At 38.3% G+C, this 23,938-nt stretch overlaps 2 protein-coding genes across 6 annotated transcripts in view; one reads left to right on the forward strand and one right to left on the reverse strand.

Moving 5' to 3' along the window:
* slc2a1b (solute carrier family 2 member 1b) overlaps positions 1-1,531 on the reverse strand; it is a 42,066-nt gene extending 40,535 nt beyond the window's left edge. Inside the window, exon 1 of the mRNA XM_055050094.1 lies at positions 1,401-1,531. The gene's annotated coding sequence lies outside the window, so the exon portion shown is untranslated. The remainder of the gene's footprint in view (positions 1-1,400) is intronic.
* Positions 1,532-1,551: 20 nt separating this feature from the next.
* Positions 1,552-23,938, forward strand: part of phc2b (polyhomeotic homolog 2b (Drosophila)) — a 33,510-nt gene continuing 11,123 nt past the window's right edge. The window contains exons 1-9 of one of the 5 annotated variants that reach the window (XM_055050087.1): positions 1,552-1,741; positions 3,530-3,543; positions 11,323-11,692; positions 13,154-13,312; positions 14,226-14,303; positions 14,593-14,748; positions 17,119-17,253; positions 17,508-17,799; positions 23,629-23,933. In XM_055050087.1, the coding sequence (XP_054906062.1) occupies positions 1,643-1,741; positions 3,530-3,543; positions 11,323-11,692; positions 13,154-13,312; positions 14,226-14,303; positions 14,593-14,748; positions 17,119-17,253; positions 17,508-17,799; positions 23,629-23,933 (1,608 nt within the window). In that variant the 5' untranslated portion in view covers positions 1,552-1,642. Of the gene's footprint in view, positions 1,822-3,500; positions 3,544-7,850; positions 8,028-11,322; positions 11,693-13,153; positions 13,313-14,225; positions 14,304-14,592; positions 14,749-17,118; positions 17,254-17,507; positions 17,800-23,628; positions 23,934-23,938 lie in introns of those variants that run through there. The other 4 variants (XM_055050089.1, XM_055050090.1, XM_055050091.1 and 1 more) reach the window with 4 other exon arrangements.

Raw genomic sequence — 23,938 nt, forward strand, 5'->3', positions numbered from 1 at the left:
CATGTAAGGACTCTCCAACATACTTTACAGAAATACCTTTAATGTTAACTCTTTGACTTTTGAGTCAAAAGCTTTCCGAGGTTTAAAAAATGTTTTATGTTTGCTTCCAGCTGAAGAGACTTGATTTAGTACATGTACTTCAGAATACACCATCAGCAACAACAAATTTGTAAAAAAAAAAAAAAAAAAAAAAAAAAACGTGTTTCATACTTGATATTGTGAAGTAACAATACATTTTTGACTTCATTTCTTAGATACAGGTTCAATTTTACGTCTGTCTGCCACAACATCAATATTACAATTCTGTGTCTGTGGCTCTAAGAATTGCCTTTGGGATTAACTGTGTTACTGGAATGATACTGTGTTCATAGTAATGCTGCAAGTGAGGTACCAAGGGGGCTATGAAAGAGCAGATAAATTAACTCAGGGGCCAACCAGATAAGTCATATTCTAATAAATTATTCAGTATTTGCAAGGAAATGAATACTATCCCTTCTCATATTGCAGGCAACACAATAGCGCCTCCCTGAAACATTAGAAATTTATTGTTGTCCATTCACAGCCAAGCTGGATCATTTCCATATATACATATTGAAGACTTTGTACTTTATGTGTGTAAACAATGCTAAAAACCAAAGTGAATGAAGCTGCAGCTGCTCTGAAGCAAACGCACATGCTTAAAAATTGTGGAAATTAAAAAAAAATGTTTTCTCTTTCAATAAAAAGAGGCATGGGGGTGGTGTATGTTGACATAACATGAGCAGTTCTGATTGAACTTGATGATTTATTTTGCTTGTGCTTAGGGGCTACATAGGCTGAGACAGATAAATAATTTCATTTGGGAAAAGGTGAATCCTGCTCAGAGGATTTTTGTTATTTTGTTTCTAGGAGTCATATTTTAAAATTATATTTAATCTACCTAAATACAATTTTAGAGGTTCTTTTTTTCTAGTGGAACAAAAAATTCGTTTTTGTTAATTTCTACATCAGCAACAGCAAATTAGGTCAAAAATTCATTAGTTTATATTACTACATATAATCAAACATCATCTAAAATTCAAATACAAGCCATTGACATTATTTCAAGTGTTAAAAATGACGTTATTTTTGTTTGGATTCCAAAGACCAAATCTTAATAATGTGTGCCTGTTTAATAAATAAGATGTGGCAAAAAAGTTTATGGGAAACTTAACAAAGCTTTAGCAGTAATTTTGCTGATTAAATTACTAGGTTTAAAAACAACAGTGACTACACATCCAGGTTAATAACATGAGTGCTTTTGAATTTTGCTGATCAATGACCATGATCACAGGTGCAGAAAAAGATGTAACTCTTAAGACGAAAACTAGTTTTGGAAATAAGCATAGAAGAAAAGACCAAAAGATTTTAAAAATTCTTACCAAAGAAGTAACAGTGACAAATCCCCCTGTCACTGATAAAACGTTTCCGTCTTGGGAAACGTTTTATTATCTTGCATGTTTCAGACAGAGTGCAACGGAAGAACAGACCTTTTGTGTTGCCATAGAAACAGTGAAGTGGCGTCCATTTGACAACGGAGAGGAAGGGGCGTTATTGAAATAAGAAGGGGTGGGATTAAGCCATACTCTAATCCTATTGGTCATATTATTCTGACGTCGCCAGAATGGAATGCAAATACAAGAGTTTCTTGCTTCTGCTCCTGTGCAGCTGCTGGTCTGATCGAAGCCCATTGGGCGCACCGAGCTACCGTCCAAAATTTCAGGTAGAATAATATTTGGAGGGACAACAAGGAACCGAAAGCTAAAACGAGGCGAGCGGGAGGCTTCCGTTTTCTTGAAAACGGTAAGGTGACGAATGTTTAACCCCGTGGAAAAGAATGCCACGGATGGCAAGGCTCTGTCACTTGTGCCTGTTTGTGTCGGAACGCGTGAGGTTAAACGGCTGTGCAAGCTAATGCCTGTCCAGGGGGCCCAAAACAGAGGCGTGCAGGCATGCAATGGATTCTAGCACCGAGGCTAACGCTGATATCAGTTACACTGCTGAGTCTTCTGCAGGTTTCCTCATTCATACAAATTGTACCACTGTTGTAAACAAACGACACTTCATCTCTAGCTAACATTAGCTAGTTTTGTTGTGGAGTTTGTGCTGGAGTTTACGAGAAAATGAGCTATGAATAACAACGAGCGAGTAACCGAACGGTTTATGTATAAAGGCGAACTGCAGTTTGTTTTTTCTTTCTGTATTTCAGTTATTTTTGTGGTATGTTTCAGTATTTAAAAGATGCTGGCTAATGTTAGCCTGAAGCTGTCTGCGCCAGAAACTTTGCCTCATCTCCGCGGCCTTAGGTTCAGACGAGAAGCTGCTTTATTTGACAGATGGAGCTCACCAATAGTAGACAGGCAGTCTGCTACTAATCAGTTTATAACACTTATTACACATGTACAAAAATCGGTTGTACACGTAGCAGGTCAGAATTATCTTAATTTTTTATGTGGAAGAATACAAATCATTCTAGTTCACTGCTGTACCAGTACCAGAGAGTAGATCCCATTTTATCTGTGCTGTCAGTTACAGCAGTCGTGTTGAGATAACCGAAGACCTTCTGCAAATCAGTTTATCTGCGTTTAGACATTGTTTGTGGGCTAGTTTTATATTGGCAGCTCTTCAGTTGACATACCCATAAGGAACCAGGACAGCTGTGTACAAAAAAAAAAAAAAAAACAGTTCAGAGTCACTTTTCTCCTTCCAGAATTTGTATCCTTAATTCATACCTATGCTTTATTATAGATAAAATAGCATACTGAACTGTACTGACCCATGCCATCCACTCAGTGGAAATGAGGCGTAAGAATAAAGCCAGACACACCACAGAAAATAGCCATGCGTCAGGCTTGTAAGTCTGACTTTTCTGTCAGGCTTACAAGTTGAAATATTGTCCGGTTTAAAGCAATGTAAGCTGATCTTAATGCATAGCTGCATTTTAGACCTGTGATCCTGGTCAAAGATAATTCTTTTTCACTTCTATTCTCCTAACAGGTAACTAAAGAAGCTGTTATTAGTCTACTTATTTTTTCTATTATGAACAAGCTGATTTGTTAATCTTGCAAGTGAAGAAAAAAACAGACACTTTCCCCAAGTTTAAATGAGAAATATGTTTTCCCTCACCTTTATCCCCTTTATGTCACTTATAAATTGGATGCATATTAAATGAACAGTCTTGACTTCCCAGTGTGTTTCAGTAGCCCAAATATTGCTACTGCTATTTTTGTACACAAAAGGAGAATAGTTGGAATGCTTTGGTTGGCATAATAGTCAACAGATGTTTCCAAGATGCCAGTTGTGCTTTCTTGTGAAGGTAATTACTTTATTTTGTTCTACAAAACAACTAGAATCATCATGAATGTTTTTGGATTTAACGTTGGATTTCAACTTTACTCTGAATTTTATAAATGAGTGGAAATGTGGACATGTCAACTCAAAGCAGTGCTTGTTAGTGTAATTTTCTTTGCTTTGCTTTGCAGACCTAAACTGTGATCTGGTGCTACTGCAGGTATCCTTGAAAAGGTAAGCCAAGTCCACTTGTAGAAGAAGTACCATCACAATGCTTGGTTCAGCACTTTCCCCACTGTGGATTTTCTATGTGTCTGTGATCTTGAGGGGCTGTTTAAAGAATTGGTTATTGCAGGAGAAATGCAAAACTTCCTCCACTTTTTTGAGCAAATCTACCACTCATACAAAAAGATAGCCAAACACAACATGCTGTTTTATTAAAGTCCCAGGACTGAGCAAAACATGGAACATAAAAACTATGTACTACATACTTATGTTGTGAAAAAGGCTTGGAGCATAATCATTGGATTTGGCATTTGAACATAAAAAACATGTTTTACACTGTTAATTTTGAACAAAGCAATTTTTTGCAAAAGTCTTTTTTTATTTTGTAGACTTAAACATCAGTCAACTTAAATATCATTCAGGAAGATTTTTGTTTTTACATTTACGACTACATTATCCAGTATATTGTTCATGTGTGATTATTCTGATGTCTAGTGTACGTGAGATGTATATATATGTGAAAGATTAGTTTGAAATTCAGTAGGTGGGTATTGCAATCAAAGAGTGAGAAATTCCCTTTTTGCCTGGCAATAATACATGGAGTCTAACTGCATTAGCTGTCCATCACACAGATGAAAGGACTCAGTGTGTTTAAGGTCACAAAGTTTTGGGCAGCTGTGGCTGTGTGTGGGCGGCTGTGGCTGTGTGGCAGAGTTGTCGTCTTGTAGGTTGTAGGTTCGATTCCAGCTTCCTCCTGCCACATGTTGATGTGTCTCTGGGCAAGGCACTTAACCCTAAATTGCCTACCGGTCTGCGTTTCGGTGTATGAATGTGTGTGTGAATGGGTGAATGTGATTCTAGTGTAAAGCGCTTTGAGTGGTCAAAATGACTGGAAAAGCGCTACATAAGTTCAGTCCATTTCAGTCCATTTACAAAGAATCATAATTAAAGATGAGAGATGGGACTTACGGAGATGTCAATTTACTGCCACTCGCATTGTAATTGCAATATTAAAAAATAATACTGAGATTACAAGACTAATATTGTGGAGCCCTATTTTGCTTGAATTGTACTTTGATTAATTTACCATTGGTTTTATCTTCTTATTCATCTTGGTGCATGCCTGACCTGTTTTTTTTTCCTTTTGTGAGTTAAAGGTTTCTAGGTGATGCCTGGAACAAGAATTAGAAATACATTTAGATCTAAGCGTGCTGGTAATTGGCAAGCTTTGACTGAACTATTTAATTGTGACACTTCAAGTTTAGAATGTAAATCTGTCTTTCCTCTGTGTGTATCCCGTTCAGCCTATGTCTCCACCTTTTAGTCGGCTTCTCCCATATTTTAACAATCCAAACAATCTTTAGCATGTATTGAATCTTTTGTTCTCTTTTTAATGAGTCCAAATTGAAAGAGCCCATGGATATCTTTGAAGGGTGAAGTGCAAGTGTTTTGTTACCTTCACAGCATGGGGCTGCTGGAATTTTGAAGACACTCGACACACTTAACCTGGAAAGATGTCAGACTCATTTTGTGCTGGTTTATTCAGCTGTGAAGTTAAGGTCAAATTCAGTTGGATGGCTCAATTATGGGTAACCAAGCAACTTTACCTCGAGATCTTGGGTATTTTTGTGCCTTACACAAGACACTCACATAGGCACTGCTCTGATTACTGTTGAAATAAGAACTGCCATCTAGTCAGCCTCAGGACATGCATAACCGATGGACCTATTTTTACGTATATGTATGTTTTTCAGCAATCTTTAAAGGACTTCTTTTGACTTGATCAGTATTTTTATGAAATGAAGACGTGAGGATGCTGACACATGCTTGTGTTTTTCTTTCTTTTCTTTTTTTTAAATGGTGTTTAGTAACTCTAACAGAAAAGCATAGGCATTATTATTTAATTATGCAATACAATAATATTTTCTGACATTGTAATCTTTATGTTGTCATGCAAATTATAATTATGAGGAATTCCAAGCCCTTAATTATTATAATATATTATTATATAATTATAACTTTCATGACAACTTAAAGATTAAATGCATGTCAAATAAAGACTCTTAATTAAAACTTAAATAAAAACAAAACAACAACCCTTGAGTGATTATGTATTTATTAGACTGGAGTTGTATTCAAATATTTCCATTAATTCTTCTAATTTAGAATGATGATGTTCCTAATGACAGAGCTATTTTCTCACACCATGTAAATCAGTTTGAGCTCTGACCATAAAAATTAATGAGTCAGGCTGGTAGGTCCAACACACATTCTGGGTGGATATCGGTAGGAACTTATTGCCAAGACATAGTTGAGGACATAAGTGGGTGAATCCAGCTATAGAATTTATTAAAAATTACCTAGACATGATTTGCTGTAAAATAGGTATTCAACACTTACCCAAATTTAACAAAATAGCAGTATTTTCTAGGCACATAATGCCATTTTATAGCACAATTTGTAACTGTTGCCTTTAGCTATAAAAATTCTGTGTTTTTATCAGAAACAACTCTAATCTGACTCCTTAAAATTGGCTGTTGTTTCTTTAAGAACCTCCTAACTTTTCTGTCGCTCCATTTTCTCCAAGACATCACAATAATGCTTCTGCATGCAGTTCATTGATGCTGTGTACAACTGTTTTTAGGAGTGTTGGAGTTTGCATAATAATTCGAGCAGGTGTGCAATTCCACCTGGTGTTTGCTAATGATAATAGCTGCTTCTGCTAGTCTAGAGGAGCTGAGTGGGGGAGGCATGTTAGACTGTGGAATGAAGCTCAAAGGTGGAGCCTTGGGTATATAGGCGGATCATTGTTTGGAAAGGTGTTAAGGCAGTTCTGAATGGCTGCCATGGAGGATTCAAGGATTGCTCAACATACATGAATGAGTCAAAGCAATACTCTACTTCCATTTGATGAGGGAATTGAGATATACCATGATAAAAAAAAAATATATTTGCATAAAACAGCCCTTTAAATTTCCCTCATTAAACTTATTTTGCTAGTTTAAACTTTTTTGTGTGTTTTATAAGGGATTAAGAAATAATGCCTGTAGTCACTTTAGTTATAACTGTTTAATAAAATTGCTACCTTAGCACAAGATCTCTTTAAAGTTTTAAAGAAAAGGTAACGTCTGTTTTATTAAAGCACCTCCTTGTGCTGTGTTTTCTTTTTGCTTCCTGAGCCCCAGGTCCATCATCTTAAAACTTCACGTTCAATTGAACCATCCCATCTGTGGTCTTTGCTATTCGTTTAACCCCCTTCTGGTGCATAGCTCTGTTAGCCAAGTGTGAGACTCAAGGCTTGTGTTTCTTGCTGCACCATTAGCTAATCTATATGCTAATGAGGAGATGATAATCAATGAGGTTTGCGCATGGTTGGCCCCAATCAATTCTACATTGCACTGGCAAATGACTCAAATAGCTACATTTCATACTGGGCGGCAGTTGCTAATGTTCTGGGGCAGACCATAAGTATGCCATTATCCCCGGGTTTCCTCTTCTCTATCCCGCCTGAATGAATTCTAATGTCATTTAAGACGAGTTTAAATTCAGCTTGAAAGCTATCTCATTTTACCTTTTTAATATCTATCTTTCAGGGACTGCTGTTTTGCATTTTATTTCTGTACCTCCTATGAATAGATGCTAGTTCTCTGCTGTGTTCTGACTCACATATGCTTCATAAGTAATGGTACATACTTGTATTGTGTTTGGAATAAATGGTGACAATTCACTGTGAAGCGGCTAAATTGTGATACACATTTGGTCTACTTTTAGTTTTTTTTTTTTATCATTGATAGACTCAGTTTTTCTGTTTTATTTTGGAAAATCTGTTCCTCTGTATTTAATTTGTTCTTTTTAGGTAATCTATCCCCTTTACTGTTGCAGTTCTGATTCAGATATTTATAGTAGCCATTGTAGGTTTTTTTTTTTTTTTCCAGCTAAAATTGAAAAGTAAAACATTTTTCTGATTTCTACAAGTAGAGAAAGATGTATTGAAATGTAGGCTTGTGGCAATTGATTTATTTCAAATTGTAGCTTCATAAAAATAAACTGAAATAATGCTGGCCTATTTTAATCAGTCAATGCATTCAATGCATTAAAATTAATTCAGTATTCAGGCAACATTTGAGGGGGAGGTTGATGGTAAGACATTACCATCATCCTCATTAGAGAGGCGCCCGTTGACCAATCCGCATGCTACTCTGCACAAGGATTCCACAAGCCTCTCATTGGCCGTCGCTAGGCAACCACATAATCAGGGGGTCGGATGCTGGAATGACGAGCTGGCTGCGTGTTGGGGGTTGATGAGAGGGGCTCGGGGTTCTTGGATGTAGCACAGAAACGACCCTCACACGCGCTCATTCGTTCCCTCAGTCAGCCGACCAGCCTGTCACGTAGTCAGACAGACAAAGAGGAGCAGCATCCTGCAGGAGGACAGCGCGATCCCGGGGGATGGGGCATCATACCCCTGCATCGCGTTGGGGGTGTCGGAGGAGGTAGGGAGCTTGAGGGCTGGGGGGCTTTTGTCTCGGCACCTCTGCACATACGCATCCTCATAGGCATATTTTTTCTGTGGGCATATTGGCTTTTAAAGGAAGACTCCACATCAATTAGTGCAGAGAAGTGCTTTCTCGCTGTATTTTTTGTTTCTTTTAATTAATTAATTAATTTTTTAATGTGGGTCATCCGAGTTGTCCTATATGGATGTGGAGGAGGGAGCCTGCCTGATGGAGGCTTAGCACTTCCTTATTGTGATGTGAGCTTTTTAGAGGCAGCCAGTCTGTCTGACAGTCTTTCGTTATACTGGTGGGTCCTCCAGAAACAAAATTGACAGTCCCACGAGTATATTAATATGTCCACATAAAAATGCTCATAATGTAATATTATTGTTTGGACTTATAGTGCTTAGACTTTTCTATCAAGTATGTTAGTCCCCCCATCCCCTTTTTTAAAATGGCATGTTTGTTTTTCTTTCCATCCATTTCAAAGCCACATTTCATATGTGAAAGCAGGATTTGATCAGAGTGGGGGGTGTTCTTCCATTGGATCCAGACATCCACTGATGGATGGATGACTCTGCTCAGAGAGATGGCAGTATAAGCCGTCATTACCAGAGGGGATTCTCTGTCCTCTCCAGTCATATGGTGGCACAGTCTGGGATGCAGCGCTAATGATGCTAAAATACAGCCTGACAGTTTTTTTTTTTCTGCAGCAGTGGTGCTTTGTTTATCATCGACCACCGATTCTCTGAATAGATTTATACGATCACGATATAGACGGTAGGATGCAATTTAGCTTATAGAGTTCGAGCACTTTTATGATTTAGTTATAGAGGCTCATTGGAGCCATTTGGTCCTATTTAGTGTTCAGGGGAATCAGTGTTTTTCTTTGCAGCATAAGTGGTATATAGAGCTTTGCTTTGGTTGCTGCTCCTCCTGAAAGAATAGTGAGGAGTGAGAGGAAATGGCTCAGGATTTGCAGCATGACGGGAGCATAATTTATTTAATTACTTCCATCACACCCTCTTTTCACTCCAGCCCATTTAAATCCTTAGCCTGCACACTCAGCCTTCCCTCCTCACTTTCTCTTGGCTCCTTGACGTATAAGTTAATGTGATCACCTCTGACCTTTAAGTCTAGCAGATCCAAACTATCGCTTAAGTTTTTGACTCCAACGAACAAGATTGACAGACAACATATTTCTTCTTATGCCTAGAAATACAAAAAGCACCTAAAGAGGTTCAAAACAGGACCTGAAGCTACCTTGCATTGTGTGTTACAGGATATTGGAGATTACTAGAACTGGTGTGCTCTTGACATTTTCATTCTGACATTCATATTATGCTAAATCAAGGACTAATTTCTAAAAATTCTCACATTTAAAGGAAAAAATGTTTCATGAAAGCTTTTTTGTCTATTGTAAATTTTATTAGATGTAAACAAAAAAATATGCTTTACAAAAACACTTATTTTTCAGACTCAAACCAGAAGCTGGATGAATGTTTATTTAGGGTTTTTAAATATATGCTCCTTTTTATGAACATTCATACTTTATTATCTTACTACATTGCATTTCTGTAGCTTTGTTCTATAAAATCTCTTAAAAATTTGAAATTACAAATGTATTTTTCTATGATCAGATTTTAAACATGACCCCTTATTTGAAAAGTCATCTCATCCCTATGGACAATTTTTAATTTTTGTGAACATTTACTACACTGGAACAGGTCTTAAAGCAAACCAGAATGTCTTGAAAGTGAACATATCTAAACGATGAAGAATACCAGTATGGCAGGAATAAGGTTTAATGGCACACCTAAAAAACAACCCACACAACAAACTAGTAAAACATGTGAAACAGCTTCTTCTGCTGAACCTGATCTATTTAACAAAAGTGAGAAAAGTAGAATAGCTGAAAAAAATTAAACATTTACCCAGCAGTGTTTTCTTTTATCTGCAGGTCAAATTTGACCTAAAGATGGATATCCATCCATCCATTTTCTGAGCACCCTTCTCCCCAAAGGGGTCGGGAGGTGCTGGTGCCTATCTTCAGCTGTGTTCCGGGCGAGAGGCGGGGTTCACCCTGGACAGGTCGCCAGTCTGTCGCAGGGCAACACAGAGAGACAAACAACCATGCACACACACACTCACACCTAGGGAGAATTTGGGAAGGGCAGTTAACCTGACAGTCATGTTTTTGGACTGTGGGAGGAAGCCGAAGAACCCGGAGAGAACCCACGCACGCACAGGGAGAACATGCAAACTCCGTGCAGAAAGACCCCGGGCCGGGAATCGAACCCAGGACCTTCTTGCTGCAAGGCAATAGCGCCACTGTGCAGCCCAAGATGGATATCATTCCAGAAAAAAAGAATATATAAATGATCATGTTTCCCAACAGGGGTTTTAACAGGAAGGGCTTGTGAAACTTTGCATTGTCACAGTAACTGACAGCAAGACCCAATATTGATTTTAAAATGTTCCATAACTTGATACAAAAATCATATTGTGTACTTTTTTAGTTATTTTTTTGTTACAAATTAATAACGGTTAGATTTTTTTTTAACTTTAAAATGCAACTCAATGGATGCTTCAAGTAGCTCATTTATTCTGCATGCCAATAATTTGACGGATCAGCAGAATAGATTGCGGTGCGCATACCTCATATAGAAGTTGGTGGCTGAGGTGCTGGAGTTGGTGGAGCATACGGCTGGGACATTTGAGATAAAGATGGGAGTCGAGTGGAAAAAAGTGGGTTAATTGCAACTGATTTCATCATTGCCGTATTTAACAATATTACACAAGCATTTTAGCTAATAACCTGCGGCAATAATTTATATAAAGCCGACATGTAGAAGAGACCTTAGCATTTCTGGCTCAGTTTTGGCTCTTTATTGTGTTTCAATACAACATCCACATTTAAACATGCAAGACTTTAAATTTTCCATTCACAACTGAATCTGCTGGCTTTAGTTAAAAAAAAAAAAAAAAAACTTTTATTTTGAAAACGAGCACTGACCTTTCTTGTTGGATAGCTACATTTTTGCTAAAGAGGAAATATCTTCCCTGAATAAGAAGATACATTTTTGTCCAATGTTCTACATGGTTTATCTGTTTCCAATGTTTCATGTCTTCTACACTGAGGATATACCTGCCATTTCTGATGGCTTTTAGATCAGAGGTTTGCTAATTTCTTGCAATTTTTTCACAATTTTTAAAAGTTTCTGTTCAAGGGAAGTATTGTATGAGCTGGCTTTCCACCCCCTCATGCACTTCCCTTTTTTCTGTCTTCCAGGCACAGGAGAGCTATTCAGAGGAGCCGGGGGTCAAAGGTGAGAAGAGCAGAGGGCACCATGGAGAGTGAACCTGGGGCCCCTGCCTCCACCGCTGGCAGCACTGGGACAATTTCCACAACCAGCAGCTCCTCCACCTCCACTCCTGCCTCAACCAGCACCTCCTCTAGCGCCATAGCTGTTAGCACTAGTGCTTCTACCTCTACTACCACTGGTTCTACCACCTCAGGCAGCAGCATCAGTGTTAGCAGTAGTAGTAACAGTAGTGGTAGCGTTATGAGCAGTAGTTCCAGTAACAGCACTTCAGCAGGAAGACAGGCGGTGCGACAGATATCAATTTATAGTGAGATGCCCGACCGACAAACAGTTCAGGTGAGCGGTTTGGAGTTGAAACAGAATCACTTATTTGTGTGGGCATACTTTCTTCACTCTACCGCCATCTGTTGGTCCTTTTTAATATCTGAACATACTCTTTAATGCTACTTCAAATTGGAAATAAATGACAGGGGGAAGAAGGAAACAGAGTGGCGCCTAACTGGATGAAGGAATGCTAATGGGCCTTAGGCGCTTTAGTGCTTTTGACCTTTTTCCTGAAGGGCAAACCTCTACAAAGGCTTTGCCTCTGCTTCAATGAGGGTTGCTCAACTTTCAGTGCTAATTCTTTGACAGCAGGTTTATTGTTTCACAGATCTCTCCTTTTTTTCCTTTCCTTTTTTTTTGCACTGACAGCTAAAAGTAAAACATCAGTCACCAGTTTTTTTAGTACAGAAGATAACTAGTCATTAATGCTCAGGAAAAGCTGAGCTCATGAATGTATTTCACCTCCGCTAACTTTCATTCCTGGAGGTGATAGTCCGAAAGGTTGTGCGACACCACGAACCTCATGTTGTCTTGTTATCAGGCAACATAGTAAAGGATATTTGCTCTTTAAAACATTTAGTTCTTGTGTATCACTGTGTTGTTTAGTTTGCACATATTTAAGAACTGGATTTCTTAATTGGTGTTCCTTTTAATAGTGACAGACCAAATAGTCTTCTATATTTTTCTTAGACAGAAGTCTTATCAGTTGTCAAGACTACTGAAATCCTAAATTATAAATGAGTCCAATTTTTGGCAGTTTTTGTTGAATTTACATATTTTGTGCCATGGATGCTTTCCTGTAGGCCCTTTCAGTTCATAGTTTCAATCTGTGGTCAACATTTGTTCTTTATGCTTCGGCGGTAACTTGAAAGCATTGACACGGAAAGTGAGATCATGCTCTCTTATCTTGCTCTGATACACTTTGGGAGGAAGTCATAGAGTTATCACGACCATTAAATGACAGGGTGGGAGACGATTGCATGACAAATGATGATGCAAACCAAATCATCATTTGTCAAACCAAAGAGGACAGCAGCACACACAAAGCTGTGAGTTATAGACATCAAAGAGAGGCGTTTGTGGAAAATGTTCCTCATTGTAAGATGATATGGCAACGACTTTATGTGCTTCTCTTTTCTATTGGGTTTACTTGTACATTCTGACTTAACTTTTTTAGAAGACTCATCTAATTTTTTGCCTTTATATGCATTAATAACTTTTACTTCCAGACAAACTTAAAAACCCACTGAATTTAATCTTTTTTCTGTTCCAACAGTTGACTATGGCCAATAGTTAGTTGAATATTGAATTACAGCAAGGCTCATTATGAACATGATATTCAAAAAATAGGTTTATATTACCCTTAAAAACAATTGGTTCTTATTTTCAATGAGTGTTGCTGGGCTGGGAAACGTTAGGCCTCGACTACCATGGTTTCTCAAATTTCTGTTATTCTCTGACTTCATTTCTCAGGTTTTTCAGCAGGCATTACACAGACAGCCAAACACAGCAGCACAGTACCTGCAGCAGATGTATGCTGCCCAGCAGCAGCATTTGATGTTGCAAACAGCAGCCCTGCAGCAGCACAGCCTCAGCACCGCCCAGCTGCAGAGCTTAGCGGCTGTTCAGCAGGTCAGCAAACCGTACTCACCAGCATATGCTTGCGCATTTTCATATTTTGTTTAGTAACAAATACAAACTTTATTATACTTTATTGGGATTTTTTTTTCTTTTTTGTTGAAGATACATATAAATTATGTCTAAATGGCTTATAGACATTAGGGATGCATAAAATATTCATTGTGGACATAAACAGGTCCTATAAGCAAAGCATTTATTTAAATTTTGTTCCTAATAATATGTGTTTCAGGAGGGGAGGTTATTTTTTTGTATACTGTGTAAAGGGAATGTTATTGACCATACCAGTAATATTAATCTTAAGTATCTGTATTAGACCGAATTGTCAGTTTGATGCATCTGTAACAGTAATCCAGATTTTATTTTGGTAGTTTTTGTTTCAGAATGAAAGATCCCTAATTCCCAAATTTAAAATGCTTATTTGAAATCTAAATGTAAACTTGTTTTGACTAGTGGGTTAAAAAAAAGACCAGCAGCAGCAAATCTTGAAACTGCAGTCCTTTGATTACTGGTCCTGTTCTTGTTCAAGTGTAATGCAAATATATCAATATTAATATGTCAGTCAATTACCTTTTACTGAGTATTTCCCAGGTTTGTACTATTTTTGTAATCATAGTATGTGATAATATGAGGTGAAGGAGTATGTTCAAATCCATGCCACATTTTCTGATTATGAAAAACATAAATAAATCATGAATATTTTTTTTATTTCCATTTCTCAATTATGTTTTATTTTGTGTCTGATTATAATAAAAAATCTTACTGGTTTTTTCATAACAAAATGTTACACTTTTGCAGGGAGCTGCTGTCCATTCCTGCTCTTCATGCTGCTGTAGACCTGCCATAAACCCTGTTTCAGAAACTGAACCTTACTTTGTCCTCTCATCTCTTTTATGCTTTATGACAGGCCAGTATTGCAGCTGGCAGGCAAAGCTCCTCACAGAATGGCACTTCATCTCAGCAAACAGGGTCTACTCAAGCTACAGTAAGTGCAGTTTTTAGTTTTGAGCTTGTTGCTAAAAAGCTTTTTAAAGTTTAGATTAATGTCTGGTTAGATCATCTTGGACAAGTGATGCTAGGAACCTGGAGCTTTCATTTCTGTCTAATGTTAACAAACTGCTTTACTTTTGAAGAAATTGAATTTACTTGTAAGTGTATTTAGAATATAAGCTGTCTCTTTAAGTCTGAAGTGCTGAATTAAAAAATTGTTGTGCTAATATCATTAGAGGCATGAAGGTATATAAAATAATAATGCTGTTAATTCCTTCCCAAAGATCAACCTGACCACATCCCCGGCGGCGGCTCAATTGATCAGTCGGGCCCAGAACATAAGCTCCACCCCCACCAGTATTTCCCAGCAAGCTGTTCTGCTCGGCAGCCAGTCCACTCTCACACCCAGCCAGGCCCAGATGTACCTGCGGCAGCAGATGGTGAGAGCAGAGAGACGAGGAGCAGCGCCTCTGGCACATTTACACAAGCTTCAAACATTCATTAGTAAAACACACTCATAAACTGCCTTTGAGACTAGGTTTTTGAATCCCTATAAAATAGTAACACTCCAGATGTGGCTGTAATACAGTCTGTGGAGCTGTGGTCCCTAAAAAGAACAGCTTAGGAACACAAATTTACACATGTGTGGGATTGTGAGAAGTATCTGTCATGTTATTACACAAAAAACACCCACAGATCAAATGTTGGAAATTGTACGAAAATACTTTCTTAATCCCCAATGGAAATTAAATGTTACATCGCAAACTGTCCAGATGTCTTAGCGGAGCCATTGTAGACAGAAACATTCAGTAGAGCTTTTCTGCACCAGTCTGTCTCTCAACAGCTCTGAAGAAGCCAGGCTGAATATGTGGTGTGACAGCCTTCTGAAGAGGATGCTCATGGTTGTACTCTAGGCTCTTTATTTTATGAATTCTTCTTTGCACTTTGGTTGCAAAGAAGGTCTGGTCTTTGCGCAATAATCTCTAGACCAGGGGTGTCAAACTCCAGTCCTCAAGGGCCACTGTGCTGCAGTTTTTCGATGTGCCACAGGTACAAAACACAGGAATGAAATGGCTTAATTACCTCCTCCTTGTGTAGATCAGTTCTCCAGAGCCTTGCTAATGACCTAATTATTCTATTCAGGTGTGGTGCAGCAGAGGCACATCTAAAAGTTGCAGGACACCGGCTCTCGAGGACTGGAGTTTGACACCCCTGCTCTAGACATTCTAGTCTAGAGCTGAACCATCCTTCTTTATCATCTTCTTATGCTTCTTTAAGTCATTGTCTCTAATGGTGCTAATGAAACAGATGAAGAAGGTTACACATCTTGCCTCAACAGGCTTATTGAATATCTCAGAAACTTAGACTTTCTCAAGAAGTACACTCTGCTCTATCCCTTCTTTTAAAAAGCTTCACTATTGATTTTTCCAGTCCAGTCTGTTGTACAGGTGAACTTGCGGTTATTTTCCCCATGATGGAAATAGTATTTAATATTCTACCATTTCCCTTGAAATCTACAATAATCTGTCTCTGTAATGATCACATTCAAATGAGATGATTATTTTTATGCTATGTCACAAAGAGGTCCACCAGCTCTCTGGACTCAGAACGTATCTGCTGAAATACTGAACATTTCTGGAGATAATATTCATCTCTTGTAGTGGAAGTCTGATATGTGCAGAGTGAAAAGGAATGGTCAGAGTACAGTTCTTTATTGTGTCTCTTTTGCTGCTGACAACCCGGTCAGACAGACACACAATCATTTTCGTGTTTACAAACTATACTCGGTCTGTCAGGTAGTCATTTATCCAAGTGATTGTGGGAGCATTCATCTTCCATGCCCAGCAACAGATTTAAAGTTGTGCCTCCTCATTGTTTCTAATCTTGACATTTAAGTGACTGTAGCTATGAATCATAACAACTGTCCCAAGACAAAAAAAACATAACAGCATTACAATTGTCACCAAGCCAGTTTGAAAAATCTTTCAGAAAACAATGTAGCAACAAGGAATAGGGGGAGGAAAGTTATTAAGACAATTGAATTACACAGAATGTGTCAAAGCTATTCTGACAAGTTGCCACATTGTGTTTTAGAATTTTAGAATGAGAGCGCCACACAAACCTCCTCACACAATCGCATATCAATTAATAAGAGCCAGCTGGGATGATTGTGTTCCTCTCTGGAAAAGGGCTTTTCTGTTTCAGCTATGATCTCTGTCCATCAGACAATCAGAGCATGTACCATTTATAGTCTAATAAAAAAAAACTGTTCATATTACATCAGATCTGCCAATAGTTTGAATAATAAGTACCTACTCCTAACCACACCAGACAACCAACTGTTTTGTCATCATGATGGATTAATTAGTTTTAATTACTTATACGTTTTGGAATAATTGTTTTTGTTTGTATTTCTTGACAAAAATGTTTGTGGTTAAGTCATTTTAATCTCATTTGTGTAGCCTTTGTTTGTTTTTAGAAAGACAAATTGAGAATTATCCAGGGACAACGGATGAAAAATAGCCATTTGGCTAATTCTGTTCCATTTGCAGAAATGTTAATTAATGTGCATTGTCCCTATCAAATAATTTACTTTAAATGTGACTATGCATAGATTCACTTAATATCTGCTTAAATGATTACACATTTGTGTTGTTTCTTACCCTTGAGAACAAAGGGAGAATAAAGCCAGAAGAAAACAGAACATTTTTCTTATGGTTTTGTCTCCATTTTGCAGTTTCTGATTTTTTAAAATTTTTTATTTAAGTGTTTAATTCTGATATCAAATTTTAATGTGTGGCTCTTTGCAGGCTCAGCAGAGCAACCTGGTGCAGGTGGCCAGGAGTCTGAGTCGGGCCGTTCCCCTGTCCCCACAGCTCATCTTCACCCCAGCTGCTACAGTAACGGCTGTTCAGTCTGAGAGCACCACACAAGCCTCCTCACAGGTAGACTGACTTTACCGGATTATAATAAATAACATTACAGTCAGTTAACATCATATTTGTTAAACTGTTTATGAAAGGAAGTTAACACTTTTCCACGTTTAACATAATAAAGATTTTAAATATGAAACCATATTGTTTAAATAGCTTTAAAAAGTGACTGAATATCTTGTTTTCTATGCCATCCTTTTAGAACAGAGTTCTTAAAAAACATTAGATACAGAAATAATTTGCTCAATGTCCATTCATGTCTTAAGAACCAGGTTCAGAACTTGGCAATTCGTGGCCAGCAGGGGGCGACCACGTCCTCCTCTCAGACTCAGACCCTTCCACTGAGCTTGAAGCAGAGTCCGGTACCCATTCAGCCTGCTTCACTCATCAAGAATCCCAGCCAAGGGACCCAGACCTCCTCAGGGGTGAAGTCCAGTTCGTCTGACAGCCCACCAGATGGAGGAAAGAAAGGAGATGGTCAAGCGGTCACAGAAGTTCGAGCTATAAATATGAGCCGCAGCATCACAGCTGTGAGTGCTCAGCCTCTTATTGCACCAGGTAAGTGGAGGTTCTCTTTAAAACCTAATATCAAAGTCTATCCAAACTTTATTTTATCTTCTTTTATCACAGAATATTATTTGTATCCATTTATTTTTAAAAGGACTTAATTTGTCATTGGAAGTTCTTTTTGTTTGCAGACATGTACATTAAAATGTTAAGTTGCCTAGTAACTGCTTTATGCAACTTTTTGTAATTGCTGTTCTTTTCAAGCCTAAAATAAACCTAAATAAAGCCTAAATAAAAGCCTAAATAAAATAAAGGTTACTCGAGGCTGAGAATCAGATGGCTGATTTTACGCACTATTAAAACTACATGTTTACTCTAAAGGGCAGTTTCTCCTGTCTGAATCTGTAAGGACAGGGTGAGATGTGGCTTAAAGAAAGCAGCTGTCAGATACACACTAGAAGTCCAATGTTGTAATTGTATTAAGATTGTGTAAGAAAGTATCAAGACTTTTTTTGTTTCCACTGTTTTCTTTGATTGTGACATGTCAGGGCTTGCACCAGAAATCCATTCACTTACTAAAATAGCAAACAAGGCATGTTGTAGATGTTGTTTTAGTTTGTTCCGAAAAGTCTGGCTGGAACACATAAAAGCAACCAAACGTTTATTAGCAGTGATATATTTTTTTGTTACGATGCCAGTTACATCAAATTAAGTCATGCTTTTCAGATTCATTTTCTCATCTAAGAGGGGTTTATTTAGATATACAGTTAGTTGTATCATTTGTGCACAAGTGGCCAAATCTTATGTATTAGTTGAAGTGCACAGCAGACAAAGATGCTGCGTTAATGCACAGTATTGTCACCGTCTACCTCAAACGCTCAAACGTGTTCGCATGTTTTCTTTTTTTGGATTGTGACAAGAGTGGGAGTTGGATTATCCGAGCATGTCGGTGCACAACTGTGCATTGCTTTGTTTCAGTAATGGATTCACGCAAAATGAAAGGGAGGATGGAAGCTGGAAATCTGGCTGCATGCTGTCTGGTAAAAGAAATGAACTTGGGTTGCCATGGCAGCAGGCCACAAGGGACAGGTGTGCACATGAGATGCTGGGGAGTTAATACGGTGAACAGGAGCAACGGCAAGGCAGATGTGATGATGAAATGAAACATGCGAACACTTCAACAAAGTGTTTTGGATTATTAGAAGGAAAATAACACAAAAAAAATGAGGAAAAATGATGATATGGAAAACAGATGACAGTTCATGATGTTCCAGGGGTTATTGATCAATGGCAGCTCTAAACAGATGGGGGTTTAGCCTTGATTTCAGCCGTTTTATGGAAGTTTGTTCCAGATTTGTGGTGCATAGAAACTGAATGCTGCTTCTCTGTGTTTAGTTCTGCTTTTGGGAATGCAGAGTCGACTTGAAGGGGTCAGTGGCCTGGATGGTTGACAAAAAAACAGATCATATTGAGGCTCTCCCATACTTTATCCAAAGCATCAAAATTGGCTCCCATTGACTTAGTTATGTCACAAAAAAAAAAAAAAATTCCTTCATCCGCTGTCTCTTTTCGATACCAAGCTTGGGTCGAACTATTTCCCATAGCGTACTGTATTGTATGAAAAATCGGACCAATCATACGACACATCTCAACGTTTTTTGGACATATTCTATGCAGAAATGCACTCGGACAGCAATGTTAACATTTCACTTCAACTATGTTGTTTTTGTATTCATAGGTGAAACATTAGTACTTTTTAGAAGCATTCATCAAACACGGTGAAGAATTTCGTACCCTTCTCTTTCTGCTCTTTGGTCTTGCTCTGCTTCCATGAAACATCCTTTTTAACTCCTGTGGGATTTGTCATAGTTCAGGTATTGTTTAAGCTTTTCACATGTTAATCTGCTGCTCCTGGATGTAAATATAAAATTTTGTTTCCATGGTTATACATCATCACATCTGTTAAAAGTGAGCGCAAAATGCAAAAATCCTTCCATTTGCACAGCATCCAAAACCAGAGAAAATGATTGTCCAAAAACAGCAATGCTTCAACCAAAATAATTAGATTACACATGGATTGTACTGGACAAGAAAAAAACACTGGAAAATACTCCATCATCACATCTTTAGGAATTGCACACCAGCAGCCTTTTTAGAGTGACTCAGTTTCTTGTAATGTGTCTTTTTTTTGTTTGTTTGTTTTGTTTTTCTCCCCCAACTCTAACATGATTTCAGAGTCCTTTACACTAAGCCATCGTATTGCATTGCCTGCTGTTGCTGTGTTGTAGTTGTAGGTTGCGGGTGTTTGATGACAGTAAGCTAATGTGGCAGCCAATGAGAATGTGGAAACTCAGGGATTTTCCAGAGCTGCAATACTGAATGGAATGTATACTGTTCTCAGTTTCCAGACATTGCACAACAGCCGTACAACTGTATGGCTATTAAAATACTCCTTTTAGGGGAGTTGGACTCACTGCTGCATAAAATGGATTGTATGATTTGCATGTGTGTGGGCGTTTGACGGGAGCGGCATCATTGCAGACATTAATCCAAAATATTCGAGGGGAGATGGTTTTTACATCAATTTTTGCTTCTCTTCTGAGACTTCTCATTAAAGGTTTGACAGAGTTGTCAGAATATATTGAGAGAGCAGATTGAATCTGGCAGGTACCAATTCAGAAATCCTCCTACTTTACTCATACAGTGCCTGGGAATCTCGTGACTAAGCAAGCGTCTGTTTGATTCCAGAACAGTTCTTGCAGGCGCTCTTTGTTTTGAGAAGAAATAATCAATGGCCAGTGGCAGGGTATTGTTTTGACGTGTGTGAACCACATTAAGGAAACGACCCACAAAGCAAATGGACCGTTGGCAGGCATAGAGTCCAAAATGATGGAGCAGACGCAGATGGATCTGACAAATAGTCTTTTTTTCAGCCCTGTTGGACCCTATATGATCCTATACCACGCTTTGAACATCTCACATGTTTAATTCATCATTTAAAACTGGAAGTTAAGTTTGGTTCAACTGCAAACTTACCAAGAAGTTGCCTTCCATCTAAACTGATAGGTTGGCAAGAACAGTGTTAATAAGAAAAAAAGCTAAGAAGCCTCTTGTGAAATTATCTTGCACTTCAGAGCTTTGGCCTAAGTATGAGAGTTGGAAGAAGAGAGGTCCTATTTCCTTTGGCTAAACTGGGCCAAATTCAACTATTTGGCTCACATACAAAAGACAAAGAAGGAGAAGTTGGTTAGCATTGATTGTAAGATGGATGGTGTTAAATGTAGGACAACCCTGATGGGAAACCCGTTAGCAGCTGCAAAAGACATTAAACTGATGCAGAAAGCGTTACGATGGGATGATTTAAATCAATTCAAATGTGTGTTAAAATGATCCAGTCAAAGTCCAGACCTATTTACAAATGAAAATCAGTGGTAAAACTTTAAATTTAGAGATTAGACACTGTCAAACAAATCTAATCAATCTTATAAGCTTGAGGTTTTTTGGCAAAGAAGAAAAAAGCAGATACTTTACTCTCCAAATGTGCAAAGCTGGTAGAGACATGACCCAAAAGATTTTGAGCTGCAATGGCAGAGAGGTGGGGTTTTGCACAATCACTCTCAGGGGACATCTACACATGTAGACCTGATTTTCATTTATAAAAAAACAAAAAAAAGCAGGTAATTTTACTCCACAATTATGCACTTGTTTGCATTAAAAAATGAAGCAGAATGAATATTTTTGTTGTGATGTTACTAAATGTTGAACACGTAATGTTCAACATTACATGTTGAACATGTAACACACAGTGTATTCTATCTTGTTAACTCAACAACTTTCCACCAGTTTGTTATTAGTTTGCAAATCATTTCTCGAAAAGAAATTATCTGGTTAAATCTCAAATTTAAAAAGAACCAGGATTAGTCGTTCGCCTAAATATGTTGCCACTTTCCTCCTACCAAAACAATTGCTGTTTGTGATACGCCAAAACTTAGAACTTCAAAAATTTACATCTTTTGTTATATTTTTTACCCATGGAGGGTTAGGGTTTCAAAGAGCTCCGGTTCAAATTAAAAAGGTTAAATATTGTTACTCATCACTGTTTTGTCTGGAGAAGCCATGCAGTTTTTTTGTTTTTTTTTTTAATGGCGGTTGGCAAGCAACATGTACATTACCGCCATCTATTGGAGTGGAGGGGCCAGGCAGTTGGAGCGTTACATGTCATTTACCCAGAATGCATTGCAGCGGCATTCTTGTGACAATATTTTATTAAAATTTAGAAAAACTTAATAACCTACAGTATTATTACTGTATTATTTTTGCATCTAAAATAAATATATCCCAAATAAGGTATATTTTTATAACTAATCGTGGATCCCTTTAAGATGAAATACACTTTATCACAGACATATGTTAAATCACATTACTATCTAAATATCTATTTGTACTTATAATATTTTTTCTAAAAGACAGAAACGCTTTTGTTATTGCTGGTATTCCATGGGCTTTGCTACAGAACTGCTGGATGTTCATTATGCTCTACATTGCTTTCAATTTTAAGTTACCATCTATATCTATTTATTTGCAGCACGGTTGTTTGTATCCATCCGCGCTAAGCTCACAGTAATATTCCTCTAATTCATTCTAAATATTCACTTAAGGTTCTCCATGTTCGCCACAGCTACTTCCATCTTCGGTCAGCGGGTTCCCCCGTCTCACCATGTGAGAAAGAAAACATTTTCCAGCCCATTGTACCCAAATAGACATGCCAACTCTGTTGGATAGGACAAGAAAAAAAAACCATCTATATTTTCCACAGCAGGATACAGACTGCGGTTAATGCCTCACAGGGGAACTTTGAAACCAGATGGAGCCGATCCCACACAAAGCATTGTGAAAAGAACAGAGAGAGGAGGGTGGCATAAGGGGGATCTGGGACAATTGCTGATTAACTTGGCAATTTTCCACTCTCAGATTTATTGTGAAGGTTTATCAACATGATGCAGCACACCTCTATATTCACACAGGTTGTACAGCAGGAGTGACTGAGCAGCACTTTGGAATAGTTAGTCATTTCTTGATTGGGTTTAGTAGTAGCACCATGGTTATTAGGTTTAATGTTTCCTGAGGGATTTGCTGGAGATCAAAGTGGAGGGAGAGAAGTTGGGGCCTACAGACTATAAAGGTGTCATGGACAGTTGGCTCAGCGGGTTTCTTCCTAAGGTCTTTCTAATATTAGAGCAGCCCGAGGCTACTTCCGCAGAACACCATCCCATTTTCACATGTTGCCACAATACAAGATTGATGTGCTGTGTCTCTGGCTTCAGGGCAAGTTATGAGCTCAGGATGTCTCTTCACCTACAATGCACAGACAGGTGCTGACAGGCCATTTTGAGACAATTTGTGGGTAATGGTCAGGTCAAAACCCAACATTGGATTTGTCGGTGGACCTTTCAACATGCTCTTATTATTACATCTTGTCAACAGGAGGGCACACAGGTGAAGGCAGCACTACAAAATGAGATTGTTTGTACAGACCTCTATATTTTTCACTGTCTGAGCCTGAGGCAAAGTGCTGCAATTCACTTTTTTCTTCCTCCTCACATTTTCTCAACTGTAATTGCTTTGCAACTCATCAAAGGTAGTAGATAATGCCCTGTAGATAAAGGGAGAAAAGGTAAGGTGTCTTTGTATACAAGCTTTAAACCCATTTTTAAAAGTAAAAACAAGTTTTTTATATATTAATATGAAACAAATATATCTATGGAAGAAATTATAATACGAAGTTAGTGAAGTCTTTTTCCTTTAAATTGCTACAAACTTAAGTGCTTAATGCTTGGGACAGAATAGAGGTGCCTGAAGGAGCTGTTGTTCTTTTTCCAGCGTACACCCAGATCCAACCTCATTCGCTGGTTCAGCAGCACAAACAGCAGCAGCAGTTTGTGGTCCAACAGAGCCAAGGTTCCCAAAGGACGACTGGCCAGCTGCTGCAAACTGCCTCCATTCAGCCGTCACAGCACCCCGTGCCTGTTCTACCCAAACCTGCACCTCACCAGCCCTCTGCTCCCAGCCAGCAGGCCACCATCTTCCACTCCACCCTCAGCTCCCACGCTCTTCACTCCCCACTCAACCAAGCCAAAGCCCAGCCAGTCCAACTCACTGCCATCAACCTGCAAATACAGCCAGCGGTATG

This window comes from Poeciliopsis prolifica, unplaced genomic scaffold (genome assembly GCF_027474105.1).
Source record: "Poeciliopsis prolifica strain line A6 unplaced genomic scaffold, Auburn_PproV2 SCAFFOLD030, whole genome shotgun sequence".
Classification (NCBI taxonomy): domain Eukaryota; kingdom Metazoa; phylum Chordata; class Actinopteri; order Cyprinodontiformes; family Poeciliidae; genus Poeciliopsis; species Poeciliopsis prolifica.